This window comes from Plasmodium gonderi, assembly GCF_002157705.1.
Source record: "Plasmodium gonderi DNA, contig: Chr13, whole genome shotgun sequence".
Classification (NCBI taxonomy): domain Eukaryota; phylum Apicomplexa; class Aconoidasida; order Haemosporida; family Plasmodiidae; genus Plasmodium; species Plasmodium gonderi.
The window spans coordinates 1,021,217-1,048,083 of record NW_021628938.1 but is presented as its reverse complement, the minus strand read 5'-3'; the positions used below and the strand labels follow the sequence as shown (position 1 = coordinate 1,048,083).

The window sequence follows — 26,867 nt, the reverse complement described above, 5'->3', positions numbered from 1 at the left end:
GTATCACATTGGTGCTAGAAAAAAAAAAGAGAGTCCATGATTGTATTGACATAACACACAAAAAGGATTAGCATGTAAATATGCTCCGTTGTAAATTTATTGAGAAATTTTTTTTTGTACAGTTTGAAGTTGCATAGTAAGCGGATGGAACTAGTAACTTGTTTACTTTTTTTTGAAGATGAAATTAATTTTATTTCGTCCTTTTTCGTATCACTAGCTTTGCTATCATGTTCAGATGATTTTTTTTTCTTTTTGTTTTTAATGTATGTTTGAATGAAATTTTCTACTTGGGGAAAAATTTCAGTTTGTGTAAAAATGGATAATGGGGGATATCCTACTACTCCCTTCATCGTATGATAATTACAGGGATGCGATAAACGTCTGTTGTCATTCCCACCCTTGCTACTGTTTAACCATCTGTTGGTAATTTTCTCATCACTGACTGTTTTACCAAATAGGTATTGCTCGTCAGTCCAGGTAGGGATGTAACCCATGGTGGAAGAAGCGCTGGGGTGCTGTGTGAACACATTGTCTTGTTGTTCGTTAAATTGGTTATTGTTACCAGGAAGGAAAGAAAATAAAGTGAAAAATACTTGTTGCCTCGTACCATTGCTCATCATTTCAAGAATCTTATTATAATAATTTTTTTTTCTAGGTTTGATATTTTTAACAATAGAATGCACTAATGTTAAAATCGTTGTTTTGTAATTTTTTTTTTTGTACCTTTTTCTTAACAAATAAAAATCGTCTTCATATTTTTCATTTTTTTTTTTTTTTTCTCTTTTTAATTCATCGACATTTATTTTTTTCTTATTCTTTATTGTGCTTTCCATTATTTTTTTTTTCTTTAAACTGTACTTTGTGTTCCCTTCGTTAGTTGATAAACTTCTCATCCCTTGAAATGTTTTTTTTATAACTCTTTTTTTTATTGACCCTCCATCACTTTGGCATGTTCCTATACCAGTCTTCCTTTTTCTTATATCATAATATTCTTCGTCGATTTCTTTTTGCAATAATTTGTTTCCCATTTCCCTTGAGTTCCTTACATCTGCAATATCGATGTTGTGGTTCTTCTTTTTATGCGAAACCTCATGTTGCTTCATACCATCGCATGTTGAAACCTCATGTTGCTTCATACCATCGCATGTTGAAACCTCATGTTGCTTCATACCATCACATGTTCGTGCTCCCCCAATCCGTTTTCTTCCCCTTCGATTGGCATCCCTCTCATTAGTCTTATCCATCTCATTAATCCCATCCGTCTCCATATCTGTGGATAACTCATCAGAAATGAAAAGCTCGTCTTGAAAATCATTCATCTTTATGTTGATTCCCCAAAGGAGCATCAACAGGTAGAGAAGCACGTTTCTCTTTCCGTTCTTTTTCTCCTCTTCCTGGGAATACATTTTTGAACAAATTTGTTCACTTTCTTTTTTCGAAAATTCTTCTCCTTTTTTTTGTTCAAATGGAGTAATATGTTTTATGGTTATGTTCATCTCAGTGGGAACATGCTCGCTTACTTGATTGCTAATCAATGTAGAATTTTCAATCGAAGTGGTTGTAGCCTCAGAGGAGGAGTAGAACCGAGAAAGCGAATCTATATACAGATAGAAATTCGTGGAAAAGGGTATTTCAACTTCGGAAACACTGTGATGAATTGGGAATATAGGATGAGTGTTTAATTCCTTCTTAGCAAAATGAGAGACATATAAGAACATGTCCATTAAAAGGAATAATAAAAAATTTTTGACAAATGTAATGGTGAATTGAAAATTTTTAACGACTTGTTTTTTCTTATAAAATTTTTTTAAGCCAATTTGAATGTCCTCTTTGTACAAATGACCATTTAATGGTAAGTTGGAAATGAGGAAATTCCAAAACTCTTCAAATGTGATACTATTTGTATCTGAGCAATAAAAAGATGAATGCATGTGAAATATGTAATAAAAACTGTTATAATTATACTGGTGCACAAGAGAATAATTTAAATATAAATTCTTGTCTATAAAAAATATTAACGATATAATGTCCTTGTCTGTTATGGTATAGTTTTTTTTTTTGAAATCATTAAATAATGATTCAATTTTCGATTTCTGGTTTATTATAAGTCTTCTTCCATCTTCTTCTCGAACCCACTTATGTAGCAGAAAATGGATTCTCTTTTCAAAATACGAGCTTTCTTTTCTCTCAAGTTCTTTTATTAACTCATCCAGGTGTTCACACCCCACGTCGGTATTCTCTCTATCACAGATGTTGGGATTATTCATATTGTTCTCTCCTCCAATGGGGGGAGCAATTATGATTCCATTTTTCCACTTATTTATGAACACACATCCCATGGTACTTGTTCCCCGCTCCTTCAAATCGAACGTTATGTTAAACGCATTCGGAGGTACTGAAATGCTGCAGAAAGAATTTGTTTCACAAAGGTTCATACTGAGAGATGAATTGGGATTACCATTCTTTAGTTTTTTACTTTTAACATTTATATTTTCTTCATAGTATTTATCATAAAGTGCTATTTCTTCTTCTGAGAGTACATTTTTTTTACTATAAATTGATTTTAAAATTTCATTTTTTTTTTGTCTCTTTTTTTGTCTGTTTTCTTCCATTATTATATCATATTTGTTATAAAAATTGTTAATTTCTTTTTCTATTTCTGACATTTCCCCATTCATTTTTTCCCTCGCTGTTGGAATGTCACACATATTTCCACTACTTGTAACTAGCGTCTCAATGACATCACAGCATTCATCATTGATCATTTTATTCAACTCGAGAATTTTTTTTCCATTAATTTCTTCTATATCTGTGCAGGAGTAATGACTCATATTTTCATCAAACATGGTAATACTGCTATCATTACTTTGAGAAAAATCTTCATCGGATAAACGTATTATATATTGGGAGAATAACAAAATTGGATCTATTTTTTTTATGACATTTTTATATGAATTATCATTTTTATGGCTAACTAACTTATCAATATACAAAACGAAAGAATCAAATGTTTTCTTTAGCATAGGAAAAACAGTGCAATACATATACGTGTCTATACTGTCCCTTTCTGAGTACTCAAAGGGATTCTTTAAAATAATATCATACAAGTTGGAGAACTTTTCCAGCTCTTTTTGTTCTGACTTGTTCATGTAATTTCGGTAAAAAAAAATTATATCTTTGGATTTTTTTATATATTTTTTCTTTAAAATTTCCCAATCCTTTTCCTCCTTCGAATCATGGCAAGCGTTTAATTTCTCAACTTCCTCATCACATCTGACTGAATTGGTTTCCTCCTTGTCTTCTTTCCGATTATCATCAACATCTTTCTTTTCTTTCTCTGGGTTCACAAGAAGGGTGTGCAACATGTTCCGAATTATGTCTAGCTTTTTGTTTTCATTCATCCTCTTCTCTCGATTGTACTGTATATTTCTGGATAGTAGTACATGTGGTGCAGATCATACAAGTGAGTGAAACGGAATAAGGAAAATGGAAATATGCCCAGAAGAAAAGTACATTATGCATATATTCCTGTAAAAAAAAAAAAAAAAAAAAAAAAAACATACATGTGCATAATATATGTCTTCTCAATATGCAGACTTTGGCTTGCACACGTATACTCAGAGTTTATTTTTTTTTTCCACACCCCACGCCATTGCATGACATGTGATATCCATTCCTTATGCCTCTCTCTTTCTCTCCACTTCTCCGTCTATTTGTGCAGAAATTTAAGGCATTATGATACTCCTCTGGTTGTTCACTCATCTATTCATTCCCTTTTTTTCACGAAGAAGAAAATTTTCGTAGAGCTTCTTCTGCAAGAGTTCTATACAAAGCTAGTATTTCATCTTTCATTCGTCTATTTGGAGTTTTTCCTAATTAATCACTAACCCCCTTTTTTTTTTTGGGGTTTCTACATGAATGTGCTTTTTTTGAATCTTTAATTTGTTTTTCTACTTACCAATCCGCACATCTATCCACTCATCTATCCACTCATCTATTATTTTTTCTGTGCTCCGTTTTGCAGTCCCTTTTTGGAATCAGTTTTGCGATCCCTTTTTGGAATCCGTTTTGCACTTTTTTCACTCATTGCGGGTATCTGAACGAGATGTGCACACGGTAATATGGTATGTGAGGGAATGGCGATATAGGACACACATTGCTAGACAATCCCTCACTTGATTGTGCACGTCCTCACATTTGATCATGCCATGAGTATTTCATTTGCATCGTGCATGTTGTAATTTTATTTTATTCATTGTTTTGTTTTATTTTACTTTTTTTTAAATACATTTTGAGGATGGAGTAGAACTTATTTATTTTATTTTTCGGAGAAAAAGGGCTTTGTGCTGCACACGCGTAGTGATCCCTATATTTCGTGCTTTTTGCTTGTTCGACTTCGATGCGGATGGATACTTATTTTATTTATTCATTTTATTTATTCATTTTATTTATTCATTTTATTTATTCATTTTATTTATTCATTTTATTTATTCATTTTATTTACTTCATTTATTTATTTATATTATTTTTTTTTTTTGTTTTCACGTTTTGAATTTCTATATGTGTCTCCCCTCCCTTTGTATGTTATACCTGAATGGCTGTGCGTGTTCTACCCATGTGTTTGTCACATTTGGGAAAGACATACAACTGTTTTGAACGATGAATATTGAAACAATATCATGAAAATTCATGATTTTACATATGTGTACGAAATAATGTTACCAAATCGATAGAATATAACAAAAAAAAAAAAAAAAAAATAAAATAATAAAATAAATAAAAGTCAAGATAGGTAGAACAGACTAGCGAACATACAAAAATAAAATAACTTCACCACATACACACAAAACATTTATTACACCTTTTTTTTTTAAAATTTCACTATATTTCTCCTGCCTAAAAATAAAACATAACATTTTCACCTTTCCATCCAACCATATACACATTCTACATGATCCAATGTAAGAAAATTTTTAAACGTCTTTTTCTTTTTTTTGTGTTTTAGAATAAGGAAACCTTATCTTAAATATTATAGTCAAAAGAGAAATTTGGGTTAATCATTTATTCCGATAAATATAATTTCGTAGAAAGTTAATATATCATGAGTTGATCATTTTAATTTTTTTTTTTTTTTTTTTTTTTTCCCCTCCATTTTGACATGGCAATAACATCCCATATGACATTACGGATAAGGCAAAAGGGTGAGGTTAGAATAAGATGTCGCAATGGTGCGTTTCATGTGGAAATTTTAAAATAGTTGGAATTTAATAAGCTTATAAAAATTCAGTTATATAATTATTCTTATTCGTAGAAATTAAATCGAGTTGCTTTAACCTGCTTTACATCGAATTGTCCCCAAGCACGGAACAAATTGTAATATACATAGTGCCTTTATATACTATGATTTTTGAAATTTACATTCACAAGAGATTGTGCGTGAAGCAGTTTCACGAGAATTTTCTGTTGTGTTCTGTGCAAAAGTTTTAACTCTCAATCTTTCCCCTTGAACTCAACCTCCAAACTCCACCACCACTACCACCACACACACACACACGCACCCTTTCTTTTTTTGACATAAAGTTCATTCCATTTTCGCATATTCTTGGTGATTTTTTTTTTTTTTTTTTTTTTTTTTTTGTTTTTTTTAGAATAAGTACAAATTGGCATTCACACAGGATTATATACAATAGTCACATCATTTATTTTAGGTATATAAATTAACGCATGTAATCATTTCACCACAGTGTAAGCATACAACCTGATCAAGTCGGTGCAAACACAAACTTATCACCACCCACAAAATGAGATTCTTAAAAATATTCCTCATTAGCAAACAAACCCAAATACAAACACACACACCCCATTTTCATAATGCATGCAAGAATTCGTAAATCTTTATTTGCGTCACGTGCATTTGTGTGGGATTTCACACTTTATTTTGTATTTCATTTGACACGTGCTGGGGTAGGGGAGGGTGATGTGTTTTAAAACTGAATTTTTCAGCAGTATTTTTCAGAAGTACTTTTCAGCAGTACTTTTCAGCAGTATTTTTCAGCAGTATTTTTCAGCAGTATTTTTTAGCAGTATTTTTCAACCGTATATTTGAACTCTACTTTTCCGGCGTATTTTTTTCCAGCATTTTTCCACCACATTAAGCAAAATTTTCGCGCCCCTTCCTTTTTCTTTCTTTTCTTCTTCACAATCTACCAAAATAAAAATTACATTCAGGAAAAAACATACAGATAAAAATGATGGATGAAAAATATACCATTTTATGCGTGTAAGAGTATGAAAGTAAAAACATTGTCACTAGCATTGTACACGACCTAACAATCCTTTGTTTGTGCTTCTCACCCCAAACTAGTAAGAATAGAAAAAAAAAAAAAAAAAAAAAAACAGGTTTATGGAGAGTGCAAAGAAAGTTATAAGAAATATGGATTTACAATTTTTTAGTCCTTATCTGTTTTCATTATATTTGCTTCTTTGTGTGAAGCATTAAATGCACACATATATATTTATACACATATATATTTATACACATATATATTTATACACATATATATTTATACACATATATTTATACACACATATATATATATATATATATACATATACGTTAGCATTTTTTTTTTTTTTTTTTTGGAAAGGTGATGAAAGCGATTGAAACGAATGGAGCTACGTTCTGGGGAATTGGAAAGTTCCCTTTTCTTCAATTTTACAGTTTATTTTAAAATTTATCCTTCTGCTTAATTTTTTTTTTTTTTTTTTTCTTTACTTTCCTTCATCCCGTAACCTTTTATTTATTCCCGTTTTTTAGTTACTTTTTATTTTTTTGCAAGCTTTGCGATTAATATGTGATATAATATTGAACCTTTAGTCACTTTTATCCAAGTGAGATAATTCCTCAATCATCCGTATTAGTGTATGTGGGCACTGCACTGTGTTACATAAGTATGCACACAGTCGATTACACACATGATCATACGCACATGATCATGCACACGCGATCATACACACGAGATCAAACACGTCTAGAATACATCGGATAGGAGCATGCGCTGAATCCATGCAGAACGGATCTTTCTTTCCCTTGTGACCTTACGATGCATACAGTGTGTTGTATGAACACTCAATTGGGACTCTCCTAGCATCGCACACATACACAGACAAATATTCATAATTGCACAAAAAAGTGTGCATTACTTTAGTACGTGCCTATATGCATGCAGAAAATAGAAATAAAATGAAAAAACAGGGAAGTACTATGAACACTCTAAATGATATAAATAATCAAAATGAGGATTCAAAACAAAACTACGTAAATTCCACTGTGGATAATCATAAGTATTGGCAGTATAACACTCTTTTACTTTACAATGTTATTATGATATATACTTGTGAGTGGCCCTCCTTGTTTATTGAATGGGTGCCGAGTATCTGTAGGTATGTTAAATATTCCATCTCGGGGTAGATTTGATATAAGATGTGAAGCACTATACATTAGTTTGATCTACCCATCGATTGCAAACTGCGTGCAGTCTTTATTTATTCCTTGCTTCTTTATGCTTTGCATCTTAATTTTTTGAGAATAATTCCCTCCATTTCCATGCGATAATTACAAATGTATTCTCTGTTTTCTCTCTACAACACGTTGTAAATATTAGAGGAGATGAAGGCGTTTACAGTCAGGACCTCATATTGGGATCCTACACCACTGAGAAAAATAATTACATATTGATTTTGGAGGTAAGGAGAGAGAAATAGAGAAAAAGCGATGAAGACACATCTGTGTCTCTCTCATCTGCCATACCATTTTACACCAAGTCTCGATTTTGCATGCACGCGTATCCCCCATTCTCCCCTACCTCTTTGGACATATTCATAACTGCATTTCTAATAACTTTCTCAACTCCCGTTTCTCAATTTTATTTCATACCCAGTTCGCCCTTACATACACCACCTTTTTCACAAATATTTTTATACACTCCTAGGTGAGTCTTCCTAGTGAACAATTGTCGCATTCCAATTTGTACTATGAAAAGATAAGCGATTATCGACACATTTGCAATGACACAAGTAAAAATTTCAAAATGAAAAATAAAATATATCACGAATGTGAAATAAATAAAATTAGTTGTAGTCCCCAAAATAAAGATGTAATAGCATGTTTCTCATCTGATGGAAATATAAACATTTTAAATTTAAATAATTATAAATATGAAGAGAGTGAACCCAAAAATAATTCCGTGGTTACATTTGATTATACTTTGAAAGGCCATTTATATCAAGGATGGGGTATTCAATGGGGTGTTGAAAATAATTTAATATCATCATGTGCTGATGATTCTTATTTATGTATATGGGATATAAATTCAAGTGCAACATATACAACTAATAGTACGAATGTTAATAATACTCCAACGGCTAGTGGTTCTTTTAATGCTTGTAGCATTTCTGCTGCGAGCGCTACTGGTGCTGGTGCTGGTGCTGCTGGTGGAGTAGGAGGATTCTCAGGTTCTGTAGGAATGTTAGGAAATGCGAATAATTCTGGTGTAAATTCTATTACTATTAATAGTGGTGGTGATTTAAATGTTATGAATTCTAACAGTGCAAGTAGCAAAGGAGGAGGAGGTGGTAGTGGTGGTGTAGTACATCCATTAATAAAATTTTTTAATGATAATGTGCCATTACAAGACTGCTGTTGGAAGGATAATAATGTATTAACCGTATCAGATAATGGACACATAAATATCTATGATATTCGAAATAAAAGTGCAGTAAGTTCTATAAAAGCTACTAGCTGTACTTTAAATTCTATTGATGTAAATCCACACAATAAAAATATATTTGCTACGGGAGGGACTAATAAAGAAATTGATTTATGGGATATACGTTTTACTAATAAATCATTACATAGAATTATATCGCATAAGGAAACAATTATAAAACTACAATGGGATAAATATCAACCTGGTATTTTGTCATCCTCCTCAAGTGACAAATATATTTATTTTTTTGATACGAACAAAATAGGCATAGAACAGACCTACGAAGACTCTCAGGATGGCCCCCCCGAACTTATTTTTATTCATGGAGGACACGCTTCTAACATTTTGGATTTCTCCCTTAACTCGTCATACTCAATGGTTAGAGGAAAACGACCTTTGTGTTTTTTTTTGCCTTCTATTCTGGGTTGCGTTTAAAATTGGTTTAACTGCTTTTGCTTTTGTTCAACTGGGTTTAGCAGTTCATAACCACATTTGTCATTCGCTAGATGTGTACTTAACCACATTTGTCATTCGCTAGATGTGTACGGAGTGTGATAATTATATTGCCTTTTAAGAAATGAAGCTATCACCTTTTTGATCCCCACACTTTTTTCATATTCCATTTTTGTCAGATGATTTCCTCCATAAGTGAAGACAATACACTCCACATATGGCAGCCATCCAGACAAGCCTACGAAGACGCTTCAGACACATATGACGATACTGAAGTGGAATAGCCAAAAGGACACACTTACCCAAAGACGCATATAATGCGTGTATAATTATGTTGTGTATACTTTTATATGTACACACACATGTGAACATAAATCCGAAACGTGTGTGCATGATGCACCTACTTTTATCGTTATTAATTTGTTTTTAAAAAATTTTTTTTTTTTTTTTTTTTTTTAGTTATCAGCATTTGAAGATGTGCAAAAATTTTTACTTTATTATTCTTTATTATTCTTTATTATTACTTTATTATTATTTTATTACTTTATTATTTATTATTTATTATTTATTATTATTTTTTTTCTTATTCCCTACCCCCCCCCATGACATGCATACACATTTTTGTGTTATTTGTTTTGTTATCCTTATTGTTTTAAAAAAATTGTCTCTATTTTGACAATTCTTCTGCATCCAACTATTACGTAAACCCCATATATCCTTCTGATTTATTGTTCCACTTTTTTTTTTTTTTTTTTTTCCCTTTTTTTAAACATTCAAAACTTATTAATTTTCTTTTCTTTTTTTTTTTTTTTTTTTTTTGCGTGCTGTGTAACAAGCTAAAAAAGTGATTTTACCATTGCATTTAGCACTGTATTTAATTTTATTATTTTATTTTTTGGTGAATTTTATTATTAAAGGAAAATTGAAGTTTGTTTATTACTTCATAACATAATTATTCCTTTTTTTTGTTATTAAAAAATAAAATCAATACGTAACAAGAAAGAATGAGAATGGTTGCAGCAAATAAAACAAAGCAACGGGCACAACAGTATCTTGCACATGATCTATGGAGGGTATTATTATGCGCTCGCCCATGTTTATTCCTTTTTTCTTTTACGGGTTGTGTATATATACTACCCTTTCAAAAAAAACCTTCTCGTACGTTCTCCAGTGCAAATATACAGAAATAAATGAATAAAACGGAATACTTCAATTCGTAGTTTTTTTTAATAATCATGAAAGCGAATAATGCACAGGCTCACTAACGAACATGGACGTATGCAGGGTGTATACTCAGAAAGAAAAATATGTACACATCGTACACATTGTGTGTGTAAATATATATATATATATATATATATATATATATATAATAATTTATTTTTTTGGTTGGGCTAGGGTTGTCTCTTTTTTTTTTTTTTTTTTTTATTTTCCTTTTTCCATTCACTCGAGAGATGCTTCCACCCTGGGACATTTTCTAATTTAGACATTTTCCATTTCTTTCTCGTGGCTATCTGAGTGTGTTTCGTTCTCCTGGACGTAATGACAGTCGCTACCATATACATCATCCGCTTCTGCTCCTACTTCTGCTTCTACTTCTGCTTCTACTTCTGCCTCGCCTTCCTGCGTGCCCGTCCTCGTAAACTTCCTTATTGGGCCAAAAGAATCGTGATTCTTTCTTCCATCACTGTCTTTGATTAGTGGTGAGTTCTTCTTCCTAACAAGTTCATTTTTCTCCATTTGTGACGAGTCCAGCATGGGATTTGCATCAAATATTTGCGTACGCCTATTGTTCATTTGAATATTACTTCTGCCATCATCATCACCTTTATTATCGCTAATGATTATGCTACTATTTCCATTGTCACTACTACATGCAATGCTGTCGTGCATTCTGTCAAACGTATCATTAGGATCACTACTCCTTCTATCTGCAACATTAGAATCATTATCAAATAAGGTACTCTTTACTCGCGTGGAATTAATCTCCGTCTTTTCTGCATCACCCATACGTTCGTGTAGCAATCTGCCATTTCTGTTGACACCTTTGTTTCGTCCACTTAACACGTGCATATCATTAAAATGGATGGAGTTGGAACAGTGGCTGGAACGACCGGAATTGTTTGATTTGTCTGATTCGTCTGATTTGTTTGATTCGTTCGATTTGTCGGACTTGTCTGACTTATCAGATTTATCTGAATTATCGGAGCTATCAGAACCTTCGCAATGGTTGGAGTAATCCGAGGGGTCCAAATTTCCACTGTCACTGCCATTTCCATCGTCCTCATCATCATCCTGTGTATGTTGCATCTCATCATCATCATCATCCTGCGTGTGTTGCTGCTCCTGCTGCTCCTCCTCCTCTTCGTCGTCGTCTCCCTCTTCTCCCCCGCACGTTAAATCTCTTTTGTGCTTTTCTTTTATCCATGCATTCTTTATGTCTTCCCTTTTCTTCATCTGTCCTACAATTATACGAGCGAGTTCTAAAAATGATCTTAACTTAGAAAATAATTTTATTGAGGGTTTTGCCCTTCTCCTTATTTTTGAGTGGAATTCACAAAATATGACCGTGTTGGGAGGAGCAGAATTGGGCAACTTTGAAATATCCACATTCATTACATTTGGATAGATTTTTAAAAAGGTATAATCAAATTCGAAAAAGAGTTTATGTATTTTTGCACATGATATATGAAAATAATGATTACAATTTGTTTCTATACATTTTTGAGTATATCCATATGTCAAATTACATATGTAACAGATATTCTTATTTAAATATTTTTTTAATTTATCTTTTATAATAATTTTATAATTATTCTTTTTTCTATTAAAATTGTAATAATAAAGATTTGTCGTTTTCTTATTTGAAAATCCAACATGTGTCGATGATGTTACAATTAATCTCTTGCTGTTGTCTCCTATCATACTTCCAGATTTGCTGTACGATAAAATTTCTTTTCCTCTTCTGAATCTCTTTTCATACTTGTCTATTTTGTTCAAAATCGAATTAGGGTTACAGGTACCTTCCTTGCTCTTGTTGTTACTGTTATTATTGCTACTACTATTATTGTTGTTACTGCTTTTGTTGCTACTACTATTATTGTTGTTACTGCTTTTGTTGCTATTTTGGAACATACCACATCTCTCTATTTCCATGCCCTCCATTGTACCACCTCTCTGGTTTATTAAATTAAAGTTCATCAATCCATTCTTTCCATGGAAGGATAGAAACGAATTCTTATTTGTGTCTTGGTCAAAAACTTCATCCACGTTGCTATTATTGTCATTCTCATGTTGGCACTCTTCGCTTTCTTTTTTAATAAAATCAAATACATTTTTCTTTTCATTATTCTCTTTCTCCGTTGCATCAAAAATTAATTTTTTTTGTATTTTACAATCTCCTTCTTGACATTCCAATGATTTTTCCTCCTTCGTTTGGATGTCACTACAATTCTCACCAATTTGTAATAATTGTACTTTTTCAGCATTCTCCTTTTCACCCTGTTCTGTTTTCTTTTCTTCAGCTCCTTCAACTGGTTCATTATTATCTGCTTTCTCGACTAGCTCTTTTTTTCCTAGCTGTGTGCAGGTAGAAGCAGCGATAGGGGCAATAGAAACGCTACGTTTCTCCATCTTGTCATGCTTCAAACCAGACACCGGCAAATGACTAACTGAACTAGTACTGCTCTTCTTGGATGTAACCTTCTGGATATTTCTATTGCACTTCCTCATTGTGGTACTCGTTGAATTCCTATAAAAGAACTCACCAAGGAAGGATTGTTTTTCATCATATTCGCATTCATTGTTTAGAACCCGAACTTCAGTATCTGACAAAAAATGCTTTTCTTTCATATGAATCATTTCATCATAATCATTCACAGAAAAATTGTCATAATTAAAAATTTGATAATATTCCTCTCCAATGTCTTGAATAATTATTTGAGGAGCATATAATGCACACTGCATATGTGCAAACACAAAATCCTTTTCTTGTTTCATAAATGCACTTTTTTTATTTTTATTCTTATCATTTTTCATATAATCATTAATTTTTATTAATTTTATAGCACCTCCTCTTCTACTACATAATATGCAATTCACATTTTCATGAGAATAATTATTAGCACACAAATCACAAACAAATAATTTTCTCTCTTCTATATCATCCAAATCAGTTACACACTTTTCTTCTTCACCTTCAATTAGGTAATTCTTATCGCTTCGGTAGTTATATCCTTGTTTTTTCTTAAACTCTTTTAATCTATGTATAATTTCCACATTCTGAAAATATTCCCCTGTATACAAACAGTTTATAATCTCGTTCTTCAGTAGTTCCTTAAACATGTTTGATTCTTTTATTTCCTTATCAGAGTCTATTGCACTTCTGCATTTGTATGTATTCTCTGCTGTAATACCTTGCGTCCCGTTAGTATCCATGACAATAGGAGTATGAGTCCGTGGAAATTTTTCTAAAGAAATGGATTCAACAAGTTCAGATATCCCTTCCTCATTTCTACCATTGATTGTGCAACTTTGAGTAGTAAAACCTCCTACCTGAACATTACTCGAGTCTTCAGTGTTGTGCCTAGTACAATGGTGTCCTAACGATTGTTTAGTATTCTCCATCTTTACCTCACATTCAGTATTCTCCACCTTCACCTCACATTCAGCATTCTCCACCTTTTCGTGCTTCATCGCCTCGTTGTCATAATTAAAAGAAGTTTTCTCTTCACGCAAAATGGTGAGAAGTGCATCCTTTTTTTCCTCGACTTGGATGCGTAAGTTCTTCACTTTCTGCTGCTTGTTGTGCATTAAAGAGGTATAAGATCTCCTATTTCGTCTATAAAAATGATATTCCAAGTAATCCGAATCAACTAAATAACAGTTCTTATGAACGCACATATTACAATATTTACAATAGAGTAATTTTTTCTCCTTATGGGATGTAAAACAAACTAAACAAATATCATTCTTTATATAATCAATGGATGGTAATAAGAAAATATTGTACTGATATGAACCTATATAGTTAAAATTAAAAGCCAGCATTTCATAAATATCAGCATTTCCTTCTCCAACGGATAGTCCAGGACCTGCTCCTATAATAGCATTTCCACCTTTTTTATTATTACTAGAATTGTTACGATTTTTATACTTTACAGAATTTTTCTGCTTCCTTTCCTTCTTATTGTTTTCATAGATATTTGGATATAAATCTCGGTTCAGATACTTGGTTCTTCGTTTGATAATTTCATCATATATTCTTATAACTCCACATTTTTTAATGGAATGGTGTATACACTTGGTGAAGAAGAAAATTCTTGGAAAACAGTAATCTATTTTGTTTTGAAATTTCAAAAATTTCTTGTTCGAGTTTTTACATTTTATATATAAACCACACATAAATGCACATAATGGGTGAATATACTTTTCACATTTTAAATTTTCACATTTTATAAATATTCCTTTTTTTTTCAAACATACATCACACCTAGTTTTTTCCTCTACATAACCGTTAATTATATATGGGCTACAGCATACTTTTTTGTTAAAACTTCCCTTCCCACTTGAACACCTTAACCGTGTGTCTTGTCTGTCTGAAGTGTATTGTATGCCTCCTCTGTTTGGACACCTCATCGTCCCATTGCTCTTCTTTTCTACTTTCAAATTATTCATTTTTGAGAATGTCGAGTCTGAGTACATAGAACATTCTGTCAAGGAGCAGGACGACGAGGTTGAACAATATTCACCCGATGTGTAATTATTATCGCTAATAATGTTATGGTTTCTTCCTTCCAAATCTTCACCTTTCATCATTTCGTTTGATTCAGTTCTAATCATATCAGTATCAGAAAAACCATCACCACCTTTTGTTTTTCTTTTCCAAGTTCGATGAATTGGGCTAGTCTTTCCTTCCCCTTTTTTTGGTAAAAACGGATTATTCTCCTTATATACATGTTTAGTCGTCATATTTCCACTGTACGTCACTATGTTATTTCTTTCACCTTTATCATAAAGTGTTTCTACTGTCCCTTCCACCTTGTTATCCCCATTGCTATCCTTATTGTAATCACTATCATTGGCGAGTTTTTTTTTTTTTTTTTTTAAATTTTCAACTTGGTTAATATCTTCATTTCCTCTTTTCTTCTTATCATCCTTCACAAATGAAAAAAAATCATAAATTTTGGTGTCCCTCAAGTGGGTACTATCACCAGTACTCATTTCAATATTTTTCATAGAACCTTTCCTCGAAGTGGAAATATAATTTTTGGAAAAAATGGATTTAATAATTTTGTTCTTTGATCGATATCCATCCTTTACGTCACCTGTAGGAATGCTGTAGTTGTTATCATCTGTAAAATCTTGTACATGCTCCTTCGAGCTACTTAAAACTGAATTTCTTGCATCCTTAAGATCATTGTTGTTGTTAAAATTTGTGAATTTTGCTTTATTTTCCTCTCGATTTATTATGCTGCGTGAAGTGTTACTCGTGGAAAAACTAGGGGAACGGTTATAATTATTCAGGGTTTCGCTACAGAAATCCAACTTGTAACTATTTTGTGTGATCAGGAATTCTTTTTTTTTTTTTTTTTCTTTTTCTTCTATATCCTTCTTCCCCGCTATCTCCTTTGCATATACATCTTTCACAGTCACATCTTTTTGCTGCCACTCCTGCGTCTGTACCTCTCCCATCTGCTTGCAAGCTTTGGTCGTAATCATTTTTCTCCTTTTTCTCTCAAAAATTGATAAAACTTCTTGGGTTAGAGAAAGGTTATTTAATTTCAAGTATTCATCCAAATTTTCTAAATTCACATTAACATTAACTAACATGTCTGGTACACAAAATATAGCACAAAATGTATGTACAAATATCTCGCTAGTCATTTGAATAAAAGCACCACCTCTCTCTATACATATATAACATTTAATGTTGTTATCAAACAAATACAAATAATTATTCCCTAATGCTTTCTTTTCAAATTCACATCTTTGACATAACCACTCATTCGAACTTATAGGAGCGCTAGCTTGCGCATAGGTAGATGCACATTCCTCTGTCTTCTTAGTAGAAATGTAACAAAATTTATGAACATGCATGTAACATCTTCCACATTTCATCATCTGATTACGATTACTCTTTATATTTTTCTCAATAACAGCAAGTTCCTTTCCGCTATTGATAGTATTGATTTTTTTTTTACTTCCACTCGAGACGAAATTATTTTGATTACTTCCCTTCAAGTTACTGTTATTCATCTGGTTATCCATGGAAATTGCCACCTGAGAAGTGATCTTCTCATCATTTTGTGAATCTTTCCTATGCTCCATTTCGATAGATTCTCTTTTTATACTTGAAAATATTTGACTCTTCTCCTGTGATTTATCAATACATTGATTCTTCACATCTACAACCGAATTGGAAATGGAATTATTTCTAGAAACATTTTGGACAATATCTCCTTGTTCACTAATCTGTGTGCTATTGTAATCATCATTAAAACACACGCAACAGTATGACAAAACAGGTGTGATATTCAGATCCGTGTTGTTGGAAAATCCACAGAAATTTTCTTCATTATTAATGAATTGAGATTCCTCATCTTCAGGTTCTTTCAATCCTTGTGTTTTTTTCTTGTATCCAAAATAAATATCCTCATTTTCATTAGTAATACAAGTCTTATTGTTTTTAAAAATTTTATATTTTAAAAATATGCTGTATTCAAATGGTGGCAACTTTTGTTTTTTATATTTTCCAGAAAATTTATGTAAATCGAAAATAGTATGAATGTTCATATTTTTTTGAGAAATGGATTGACTACTTTTTTCATGTACCTTTATAATAGTACCACTAAAACTATTGTTGTTATATGAACAATTTATGTTATAAAAAAGAGAATATCTTAATTGGTTCCACCTTTCAAACATGAGATATTTATATGTTATTTCATCACTTTTTTTAACATTTTCACTAATTCTAACTGGCATTTTATTCTCTTTAATAACTTTTTTCAGTAATCTATTAGAAATGCTACTTAATCTTTTCTGAACAGTATTTAAATAAATTAATAAACATATTAAATTTTTATCTACAAATCGAGAATTTTTAATGTAACTTTCTACCAACTTTTCCTCTTCACATAATAAATCTATAATTATATCTTTATCGATTGGAATACTTTCATTTTCTAATATTTCCTTTTCTATTTCTTCTAGTCTATCTTCTTTATTATTCAAATATCCAACAACATATGTCTTATCATCCAATTCTTTTTTCTCACTTTCCAGTTTAGTTCTCTTCAAATCCATCTTATTTATTTCTCCTTCTTTGACTTGATGATGATCACCTCCCCCACCTCCCTCCATTAATTTGCTTTTATTTCTACCTCCTTTTTTTCTTCCTCTTTTTTTCCCTTTTTTTCGACCTCTTTTCTTTTTTTCTTCTGCTCCATCAACACCTACTTCTAATTCAAATTCTGTGTCTGCCTCTTCAGCTTCTTTTGCAATTTTTACTTCATCATCAAGAAAAGTAACCTCTTTCTTTGTAATATCAACTGCAGAAGTAGGGAAATTCTTCTTACTACTGATACTTCTGTTACTTCCACTTCTACCAGTTTTAATTGTTTTCATCTCAAGCATCACGTTGTCATTGTGTATTATTTTCTTCTTTGGTGATGGTTCATAATCTATATTATTAGTATGATGAATGTTTCCTTTTCTTGCTGCTTCATTTTCTTCTAATTCGTTCTTCACAATAGGAAATGTTACATCGCTTTTCTCATTTGAAATTTCTATACTGTTTTTAAATTCTTCCCTTAAAACAATTGCATTGTCTTGTTGATCACATTTTTCTGAAGAACTCATCATCCGTTGGTTCCTTTGAACTAAATTGATACACATTTGTGTATTATTTTGTTCTGATTTTACAATCTCATTCATTCTATTTAATTCATCATTCTTATTCTCCATAAATCTAGATTTAATATTAGTCTCATCTTCTTCTTTTTCTTTTTCTTTTTCTTCTTCTTCTACTTCTTCTTCCTTCATTCCACATGTTGAACTGAGATCTTTTTCTTCACCTTTTTTACAAGTTAAATCTGCAGCACTTGTCGAATTTGTTACATCTTTTCTACAATGAAGCTTCGAGATTCTACTTTTTCTGCGCCTCTTTTTCATGACAACAAGAACAGCTGCATCTTTTTTAGCAGATGCAACATTATTAACAGTGGCATCTACTGACAGATGAGCAAATTCTGTAGATACATCATCTTTTGCACTAGCATGTTTTGCATCTAATTTGCATTCTAGCTCTTTACCTTGATTATTAGCTCTTTTGATATATCGTCTTCTTCTCCTTACATTACTGGTAGAGGAACAAATCAATGAATTAGAACTGGAGTAAATATCGCAATTCGATTCTGAACTTAACTTTTTTTTAATATTATTTTTTGAAAAATATCTATACTGCAGTATGTACTTTTGCATTTTTAACAAAAGATAATATTTCTCAAAAATGTTAAACAAGGTTGGATTATTTGACCATACGTAATTATCAATAAGTACACAATTCGATTCATTATATTTTTCACCACGAATATTATTTTTTAAATTATCATAATTTTCAAAATTACATCCAGGTATAACACCTACAACTATACTTGTCCCTGAATTGGGTGTCATATTTGATGACCCTAAGACACCTGATCCAATTTTAGAAAATTCTAGTTTCTCTAATTTCATGTTTGTATTCAAATATTTATTAAGAATATTCATTTCTTTTTCTACCACACGATTACTGTTACTTGGTACAACAATTTCATTTTTCACATCTATATTTAAATTCAAATTTATAAATGTGTTCAACTTCTTTTTATCTATCAATGGGTATAATGAAATGTCTTTTCTTAACTTATTCTTTTTAATCATCTCATCATTCGGTTCTATGTATAACTCCTTCACATTATTTAATAAACGATTCATTTCATCTTCTGTACTTTTAGAAAATCGAAGCTTTGAACATGTTACTTCTTTTTTTCCAATTTTATTTTTCATAAAAAAATAATCATATTTAGAGTAATAATTTTTATTCCTTAAATTAATTTTGTTTGTTGACTCATTTTTTTCTTCCTTTTTTGTAGCACATCCAATAACTGGTAAACATGTTGCACATTCATTCATCACAATTGGTTCAAAATTAACATTGTCATAGTTATTCACAATGTTTAAATTTTCCTTACTATTACAATCACCATTGTTTGATATATTATTATTCTTATCTTTACATTTTTCAGTCAAACATTCAGTATTATTATGTACAGGTTGTACATTTAAAAAGGCATTATCACTTCTATTATTTAATGTTCCCAATGTACTTGTACCATTTGGATTATAATTTTCCTCTGGAATTTTCTTTGTAGATGTACTTGGAAAGTGCATAATGTTAAAGGCTTGCGTAAGAGAAGTTCCACCAGAAGTAGAGGCACTTAGTTCATGTTTTGAAACTTTGGGTTCGCTCTTATTATATTTAATTTTAATAAAATTCAAACGATTTTTTAAAAAAACAAAATCGTAATAACTAAGAAATTTATAAAATTTTATTTTTACATTTTTATATTTTTTCATTTCATTGGTAATACACTTTTCTAATTTTATTTCTGATTCATTCATATTTTGAATTTTATTCAAATTGTACAAATTAAATATATTATTTCTTATTTTCTTGAGCACATCTAAATGGTTAAATTCGAATGAAACCCAAACAATCTTATCTCCAAAATCAATTATTGCATTTGTTTTATATTTTAGATTCATAATTTTTTTTTGTTTTTTCATTTTTCTCTTTCGTATTTCTTCGTACATTTTATCTTCCAATCTATGAATTGATAGATTTGTCGTTTCCATTATTAAGGTAAATCTCATGCTTTGATTCCTTTTCAAAAATTCTTTATGCATCATTTTCTTTTCTATGTACACGTTAATATCACCATTGTTGTCTACCGCACCACTACCTACCTTACTGTCTGTTTTACTTCTCGTATCTTCTTCTTTCATAGGAGGAGACATTTTGTTTCTAAAAAATCCGAACGATAATGTATTCACAATCTTGTTAATTCCAGTAGTGGAATTGCTATTTTGAACTATCTCATCATTCTTTCCTGTATCTTCTTTCCTCACTTGCTGTTCATCTTGTTCTTTTTTCACTTCTACTTTAGTTCCCTCAAGTAGTGCAACCTCAGTATAATTCTCCTGTTCTAATTTCGACACTTGGCCACATTTGTCTAAAGATAAAATTCCAGCATCATTAATTCCTTCGCTCTTGCAGGGAGTACTACTGCTGGCACTGTAAGAATTTTCAACATCAAGCTGTTTTTTCTTTTTAGAATTACCAGATGTGAAAAAAAAAAAGGGCTTTTCTGAGTTCTCTTCGGACATATTTTTCAATTTTGTTACATTATTTTCATTCATTAATTTATTACATAAATTTTCCTCGTTTGCCATATCATTAACATGGTTCTTTGTTTCATTCGTAAAATTATATTTTTTGCTAGAAAATTCCTTGCATTCTTGCGTCACTTTTCTCCTTTTTCTCTTCCTTCCTTTGTGCATTTGAGATTTTTTTCCATTCCAATATTTTCTCCTTAATGATCTTTTTCCTCTGTTGTTATAGTACCATTCGAAATGCCTCTTCTGATAATTTATTTTTTCCTTCAGTATTCTTCTTATATTGCAACAAAGATTTTTCTTATATATGTCAATTAGTTCTCTCAAATTTTCATTCAATTCGACATTAACAAATTCGTTAATGGAATATGTTCTATATCTTTTTGACAATATCTTTTCAATAAAATAATTTTGATACATTACATTTTTACTTTCATTACAACCTTTTCTGTTGTTTCCAAATGTGTTCTCATTTCCATATCTTCCTTTCTCCATCAGCATATTACAATTTTCCGTATTTCTTGTGTTAAAAATTGGTACATTTTTCATCCCATCATGCATAGTTGCATTCGTCATATTTGTAGTGATATTCTTACAATCTATTTCTGAAACGGATATCTTGCTTGTCATAGAAGCTGGTTGCAAATTGTTCTGCAACAGATTCTTGCAGTTATCTGACTTTAAGTGAAGAAATTCTTCATCTGGAAAAACAGAATCAAAATTGTTTTGAATACATATTTTATCGAATTCTTTTTTCTTATTTAATAACATCTCAAAAATAGAATTATTTGCTGCACTCATCGATATGCTTTGGAAAAAGTTTTCTTTTCCTTCTTTCATATTGTTGTATTCATCATGAACATGATCATTTTTTGTGATGAAATTCATTTGGGAAACACCTCTATTACTCCCCACTTTTTTTGTTTTATCAATGTGCTTCTTCATATTAACAATGTTAGTAGAATTGCATGGAATGGCACTATCCATCATGTCAGTTATAGTTCCAACAGCATTTGCAGAAGGAATCTCTGCATCATCATACTCACAATCGAAACCACAACCACCACTTCTATTTGCATTGACACGACCGAGGCTATTTTTATAAAAATTTGTGTGTGTGAAATTATTTTCATGTTTCAGTTGAGATATATCTAAAAACTTTTCGATATTTAAAAATATTTCTTCATACAACTGAGTATAAGAATTATTTTTAAATGCATTCTTATCATTTACTTTAATTGAATTTAGTTTATTTAAAACATCATTATAGTCATGAATAAAGGATCTAAAATTTATATTCATCAAATCATTAATTCCAGGATCTGATTCCTTATCCCAATCTGATTTGTCTTCTGTGTCAGCATCTGATATGTTCTTCTTCTTCTCATCTAGATTAATAAATTTTTCATAATCTTTTTCTAATTTAATTTTTTTAAAAATGTTATCATATTTACTCCAATTAATTTTTACACTTCTCAAATTTTGACTATTATTTAATTCATCATCTTTTCCATTCTTCAAATTATTTTTATTGTTTTTCTTACTGTTAATAAGGGGATTGTTCTGATTTGCATTCGTACTACATATATCCTTTGCAGTACAACACACACTTGTAATTTCTTCAGCGTCAAGGTTCTCTCCAAAAGTACTCATTCTATCATTATTCTCATGCACATTTCCACATGTTTCATTTGGGACACTTTGATATGAACACAAATTATTACTTTCATCTAGTGCGTAATTTCCACGAAACGATTTTTCATTACTCAACTGTCTGTTTAGGTGAATTTTTTCATTATTAACATTTGCAAATGGATTTCTCATGTTGACATTATTTGTATTCACATTAAGAATTTGATCACTCCTCAATGACATTTGTTCAAAGGGGTAATTATTCTCCATCTTGAAAATTTTCATATTTTTATTCATATAATTATTGTTACTTATGTAGTTCATCACATCTGTATTGTTATTAATGTCACTCATTTCTCTGTTCATAGGTATCATCATAATATTGGAGTTACTGTTACTGTTACTATTGCAGTTACTGTTGCTACTATTACTCAAGCCTATTTTATTAATGGGATACTTTTCAGATGCCAATTTCATAGTGCTTCCACAATTTCCGCTTCTTACATTGTTCATATGATTTAGATTGTTAGGCGTGCTTATTCCTGCATTTATATTACCAAAGTTCGAACCCATCATCCTCATACGTGGGTTCTGACTATTATTCATCATATCAATTCTCATCATATCACCTTTCATCATATCACCTTTCACCATATCACCTCTCATCATATCACCTTTCATCATATCCACTTTCATCATATCACCTCTCATCATATCACCTTTCATCATATCCACTTTCATCATATGACCTCTCATCATATCACCTCTCATTATATCACCTATCATCATATCACATCTCATTATATCACCTTTCATCATATCACCTCTCATCATGTTACTCTGGATCTTATTGCTTGGGATAACATCACCACAGAATCTATCACACGAGGCCATGTTGCTGTTAATTGTGTTGCTTTGGTCATACATATTAGAGCTCATTAAATTATCTCTTAAAAGGCTATTACTTCTATATGTACTGTTATTAATAACAGTATCTTTAACCTTATTTTTATTCATACCACCACCAGATGGATTCATATTAGTAATATTATTGGACAATGAATTTCTATTCACATTTGTATTCATATAATTTGTCATATGTTTCATCATACGCATGTTCATATTAACATTTCCATTTGGAATACTCGAACAGATATTCATATTATTAATATTTAAGGCAGGAGAAAAAGATTTGTTCATATAATGTGGAAATTGGTTCGTCGACATGTGTTTCCCACCTATTTGATTATGCAGGTGACTATTAATATTTGATCTTGGATTTGCATTTACATGATTTCCCAATTGGGTGCTCAATGGACCTGTGGTCATTTTCGTTGCTGTTTGGTTCATATTAAAATGAGTCTTCTTATTAATATTTCCATTTATGCTAGACGTATCCATATGCATGTTTATATTATTTCCAGAATTAGTTATGTTACTCACTGTATTTCCTACATGACTATTCATGGGAATTGAGAAGGTGGTCTTACCTCCACCAATACTTCCTCCCATTTGGCCATTCATATGATAATTTCCTTTATTATCCATCTGATTATTCATTGTATTCCCTTTTTGTTGGTTTAAGTGCAATCCGTAATTCTTCATATTGTTACATAGATTGTTATTTGTTAATTGTGCATTTACTGGGTTTGTAGTAGGCCCCATTCGATTCATTTGGCTGATATTATTTTTCAACATGTTATTTCCAAAACTACTGTTCATGTGAAACATTGTATTGTGCATTTGATTATTCATGGGACTGTTCATATAACCATTTTTCATTGAATCATTTGGCAAACCATTTCCTATGCTGCTTAATGACCCGTTCATGGATCCTCTCATTCCACTGTTCATATTAGATGAGATGGAGTTGTTCGAATTCGAATAATTTTGCATATATTTCATATTTCCACGATTATTAAGGTACATACTATAATTTCCATTGTTTCCATTGTTTCCATTGTTTCCATTGTTTCCATTGTTTCCATTGTTTCCATTGTTTCCATTGTTTCCATTGTTTCCATTGTTTCCATTGTTTCCATTATTTCCATTGTTTCCATTATTTCCATTGTTTCCATTGTTTCCATTATTTACGTTATTTCCGATATTTCCACTATTTACCTGATTTTCCATTTGACTTCCTATGTTGTTTTCTATCAGATTGTCCACCCGATTCATCACGAGGCTTCCCAACTGACTACCCATATGAGTTCCTACATTGCATCCAGCACGACCCCTCATCTGGTAATTCGTTTCATCAATTAGCTTATTTGAGTATGCACCCAGCTTAAAATTTAATTTACCAATATTATCATTGGTGATGGTGTTACCAAGAATACTGGTACTACTACAGATATCATTCGCATTACTACTACTATTGTTATTATCATTATCGTATAAAAAGGAGGCATTATTCATGTTCCTAAAGTTCATGTAATTCATATTTTTCACATTGCCATAATTATTCAACATCATATTATTTTCTTCTTGAATTCCGTTTAGTGAGTCCACCTTTTTTCGTCCTTTCCTTCCATTGTTAGCTTTATTAATATTTCTGCTTTTTTCATTTAGCCTCTTATTCCTTTTTTTTCTCGTTTTTCCATTTTGATCTTCCACCATATTCTTATCCTCCTCTGGGAAATCTTTCCCATTGTTATTGTCATTCTCATCATTCCCATCATTTCCACTGCCTCCAAAATTTCCCAAATTTCCATCATTCCCACTACTTCCAAAACTTGCAAAATTTCCATTATTTCCACTACTTCCAAAACTTCCATCATTTCCAACATTTCCACTATTCCCATTAGTGCCACCATTTTCACGCCTTTCTTTACTTCCTTGATAATTGTCACTTCTTCTCTTGCCACCTTCACTATGGTTATTGTTAGATTCTTGCATATGCCGAGTACTGCCATCGTTTGAATTTTTCTCATCAGACAAACGACGATCTGTAACATAAAAATTATCCCCATATAAATCACTCTTGTCAACCCCTACTTCCTCACCATCTTTCTTTTGACAATAAGACAATGAATATACAAATTCATTAACATTACTCGTCACGTTCTGATTTTTATATATTCCAATTATTCTTAGCATTACAAAAAATGATATCATAATCATCTTTTTGGTACTTCCAACCATATAAACAAAAAAGAAATACAAGGTTCTTATTCCTGTGTAAAAGAAAAAAAGCATAATTATCATAAAAATGTAGTAATGTAAACTTGGTAAAAAATTTATCAAACTATAATCAATGCTAAAATTTCTTCCTAATTTTCTATTTTCATACTGATTCATATGTCTATGAATTAATTTACCTGCATTATTTTTCATATAAAAAAAAAATCGTCCATGAAAATTTATCCTGAAATACTCTCCCGAAAAATTAACTAAACGAATAAACGGTAAATGTGTAAATATTACACTTGAAACATTGTTGTTTGAATATAAAAAAAATAATGCTACATCAACTTCCTTATTTATATACTCTAACAAGAATATTATACAAAAAAAAACGGATATCAAATAGATTACAAAAAAAAAAAATATATATATGAACCTATCCAATGTCTCATTAGATTCTAAACTGATACAATGTGTCAAGCAATTTTCCATACAAATAAAATTTAATAAACATATACAAATGCGTGCAAAATAAAAATTAAAAAAAAGGAGAAAATTTTCACTGCTATTAAAATGCCCCAATAGTTTCATGCATGCAAAATGTAAATGAAGAACATGCAAACAATAGTTGAAATTTTTTCCTATACATTCATTTTTGCAAGACAAAAAATGATTCATTAAACCTATCATAAATACGCGAAACGATGCGTCCTCATGATGAAAAAAGAAGCACATTCTACTGCGACCACTTCTTCTACCTCTAACATAAACAATGGGAAGAAAAGAGCCAATTGGGGGAATTTTTTCACTTTTCCAACATATATCACATATAATAAAAAATGGAAAAGCATGGCATCTCATTTCATGCTTACGTCTTCCTCTCATAATGAATAATGAAGAAATTATTTTCACAATGTTATGCTTTCCCAACATAAACATTATTAATAATACAATCTTCGTACAACATCTATTATGTAGTAAAAAAGTTTTGTACATAAAACACAAACACTGCTTACTTTTTGAATAATATTTGTTACGTGTTATCATAAAATCCAATATTATTTTTTCTTTTTTCTTCAAATATGCATGTAATATAATTAACAATGAAAATTTATAAACTTGGAAATAGAAATTTTCTTTCCTTATCAAATTTGACGAATTACACCTTGATATTAATTTTCGTGTATTTCCATTATGGACAACGGATATTAATTCATTCATTAAACATTTCTTTTCAATCATAGGTTTTTCCTTTTTATATGAATACATTAATTTGTTATATTTATAAAAGAAATCATAATGTTTTACTGAACCTGTCATTTTCTTAGTTCTCCTCTTCATGTTAACGGAAAAACTGCTACTCATCATTGTGCATACTACGAGTTGGTAGCACAAAAAATTTACAAACATTAATATTCCTAGTAATGCAATCACTAAGGAGACTATAAT

The 26,867-nt window shown here is 31.0% G+C and overlaps 3 protein-coding genes across 3 annotated transcripts; 1 reads left to right on the top strand and 2 right to left on the bottom strand.

Moving 5' to 3' along the window:
* Positions 1-14: 14 nt before the first annotated feature.
* Positions 15-3,401, bottom strand: PGO_131760 (hypothetical protein, conserved; the record flags this gene model as incomplete). Its single annotated transcript, XM_028689692.1, has 1 exon — positions 15-3,401. The coding sequence occupies one exon, from the start codon at positions 3,399-3,401 to the stop codon at positions 15-17; it is 3,387 nt and encodes a 1,128-aa protein (XP_028545493.1).
* Positions 3,402-7,243: 3,842 nt separating this feature from the next.
* Positions 7,244-9,505, top strand: PGO_131750 (chromatin assembly factor 1 P55 subunit; the record flags this gene model as incomplete). The annotated part of the gene is made up of 4 exons (XM_028689691.1): positions 7,244-7,443; positions 7,665-7,746; positions 7,992-9,146; positions 9,401-9,505. 4 exons carry the CDS (start codon positions 7,244-7,246, stop codon positions 9,503-9,505), a joined length of 1,542 nt encoding a protein of 513 aa, XP_028545492.1.
* A 1,198-nt stretch (positions 9,506-10,703) lies between these two features.
* On the bottom strand, positions 10,704-25,499 carry PGO_131740 (hypothetical protein, conserved; the record flags this gene model as incomplete). Its single annotated transcript, XM_028689690.1, has 1 exon — positions 10,704-25,499. The coding sequence occupies one exon, from the start codon at positions 25,497-25,499 to the stop codon at positions 10,704-10,706; it is 14,796 nt and encodes a 4,931-aa protein (XP_028545491.1).
* Between the last annotated feature and the right edge of the window lie 1,368 nt (positions 25,500-26,867).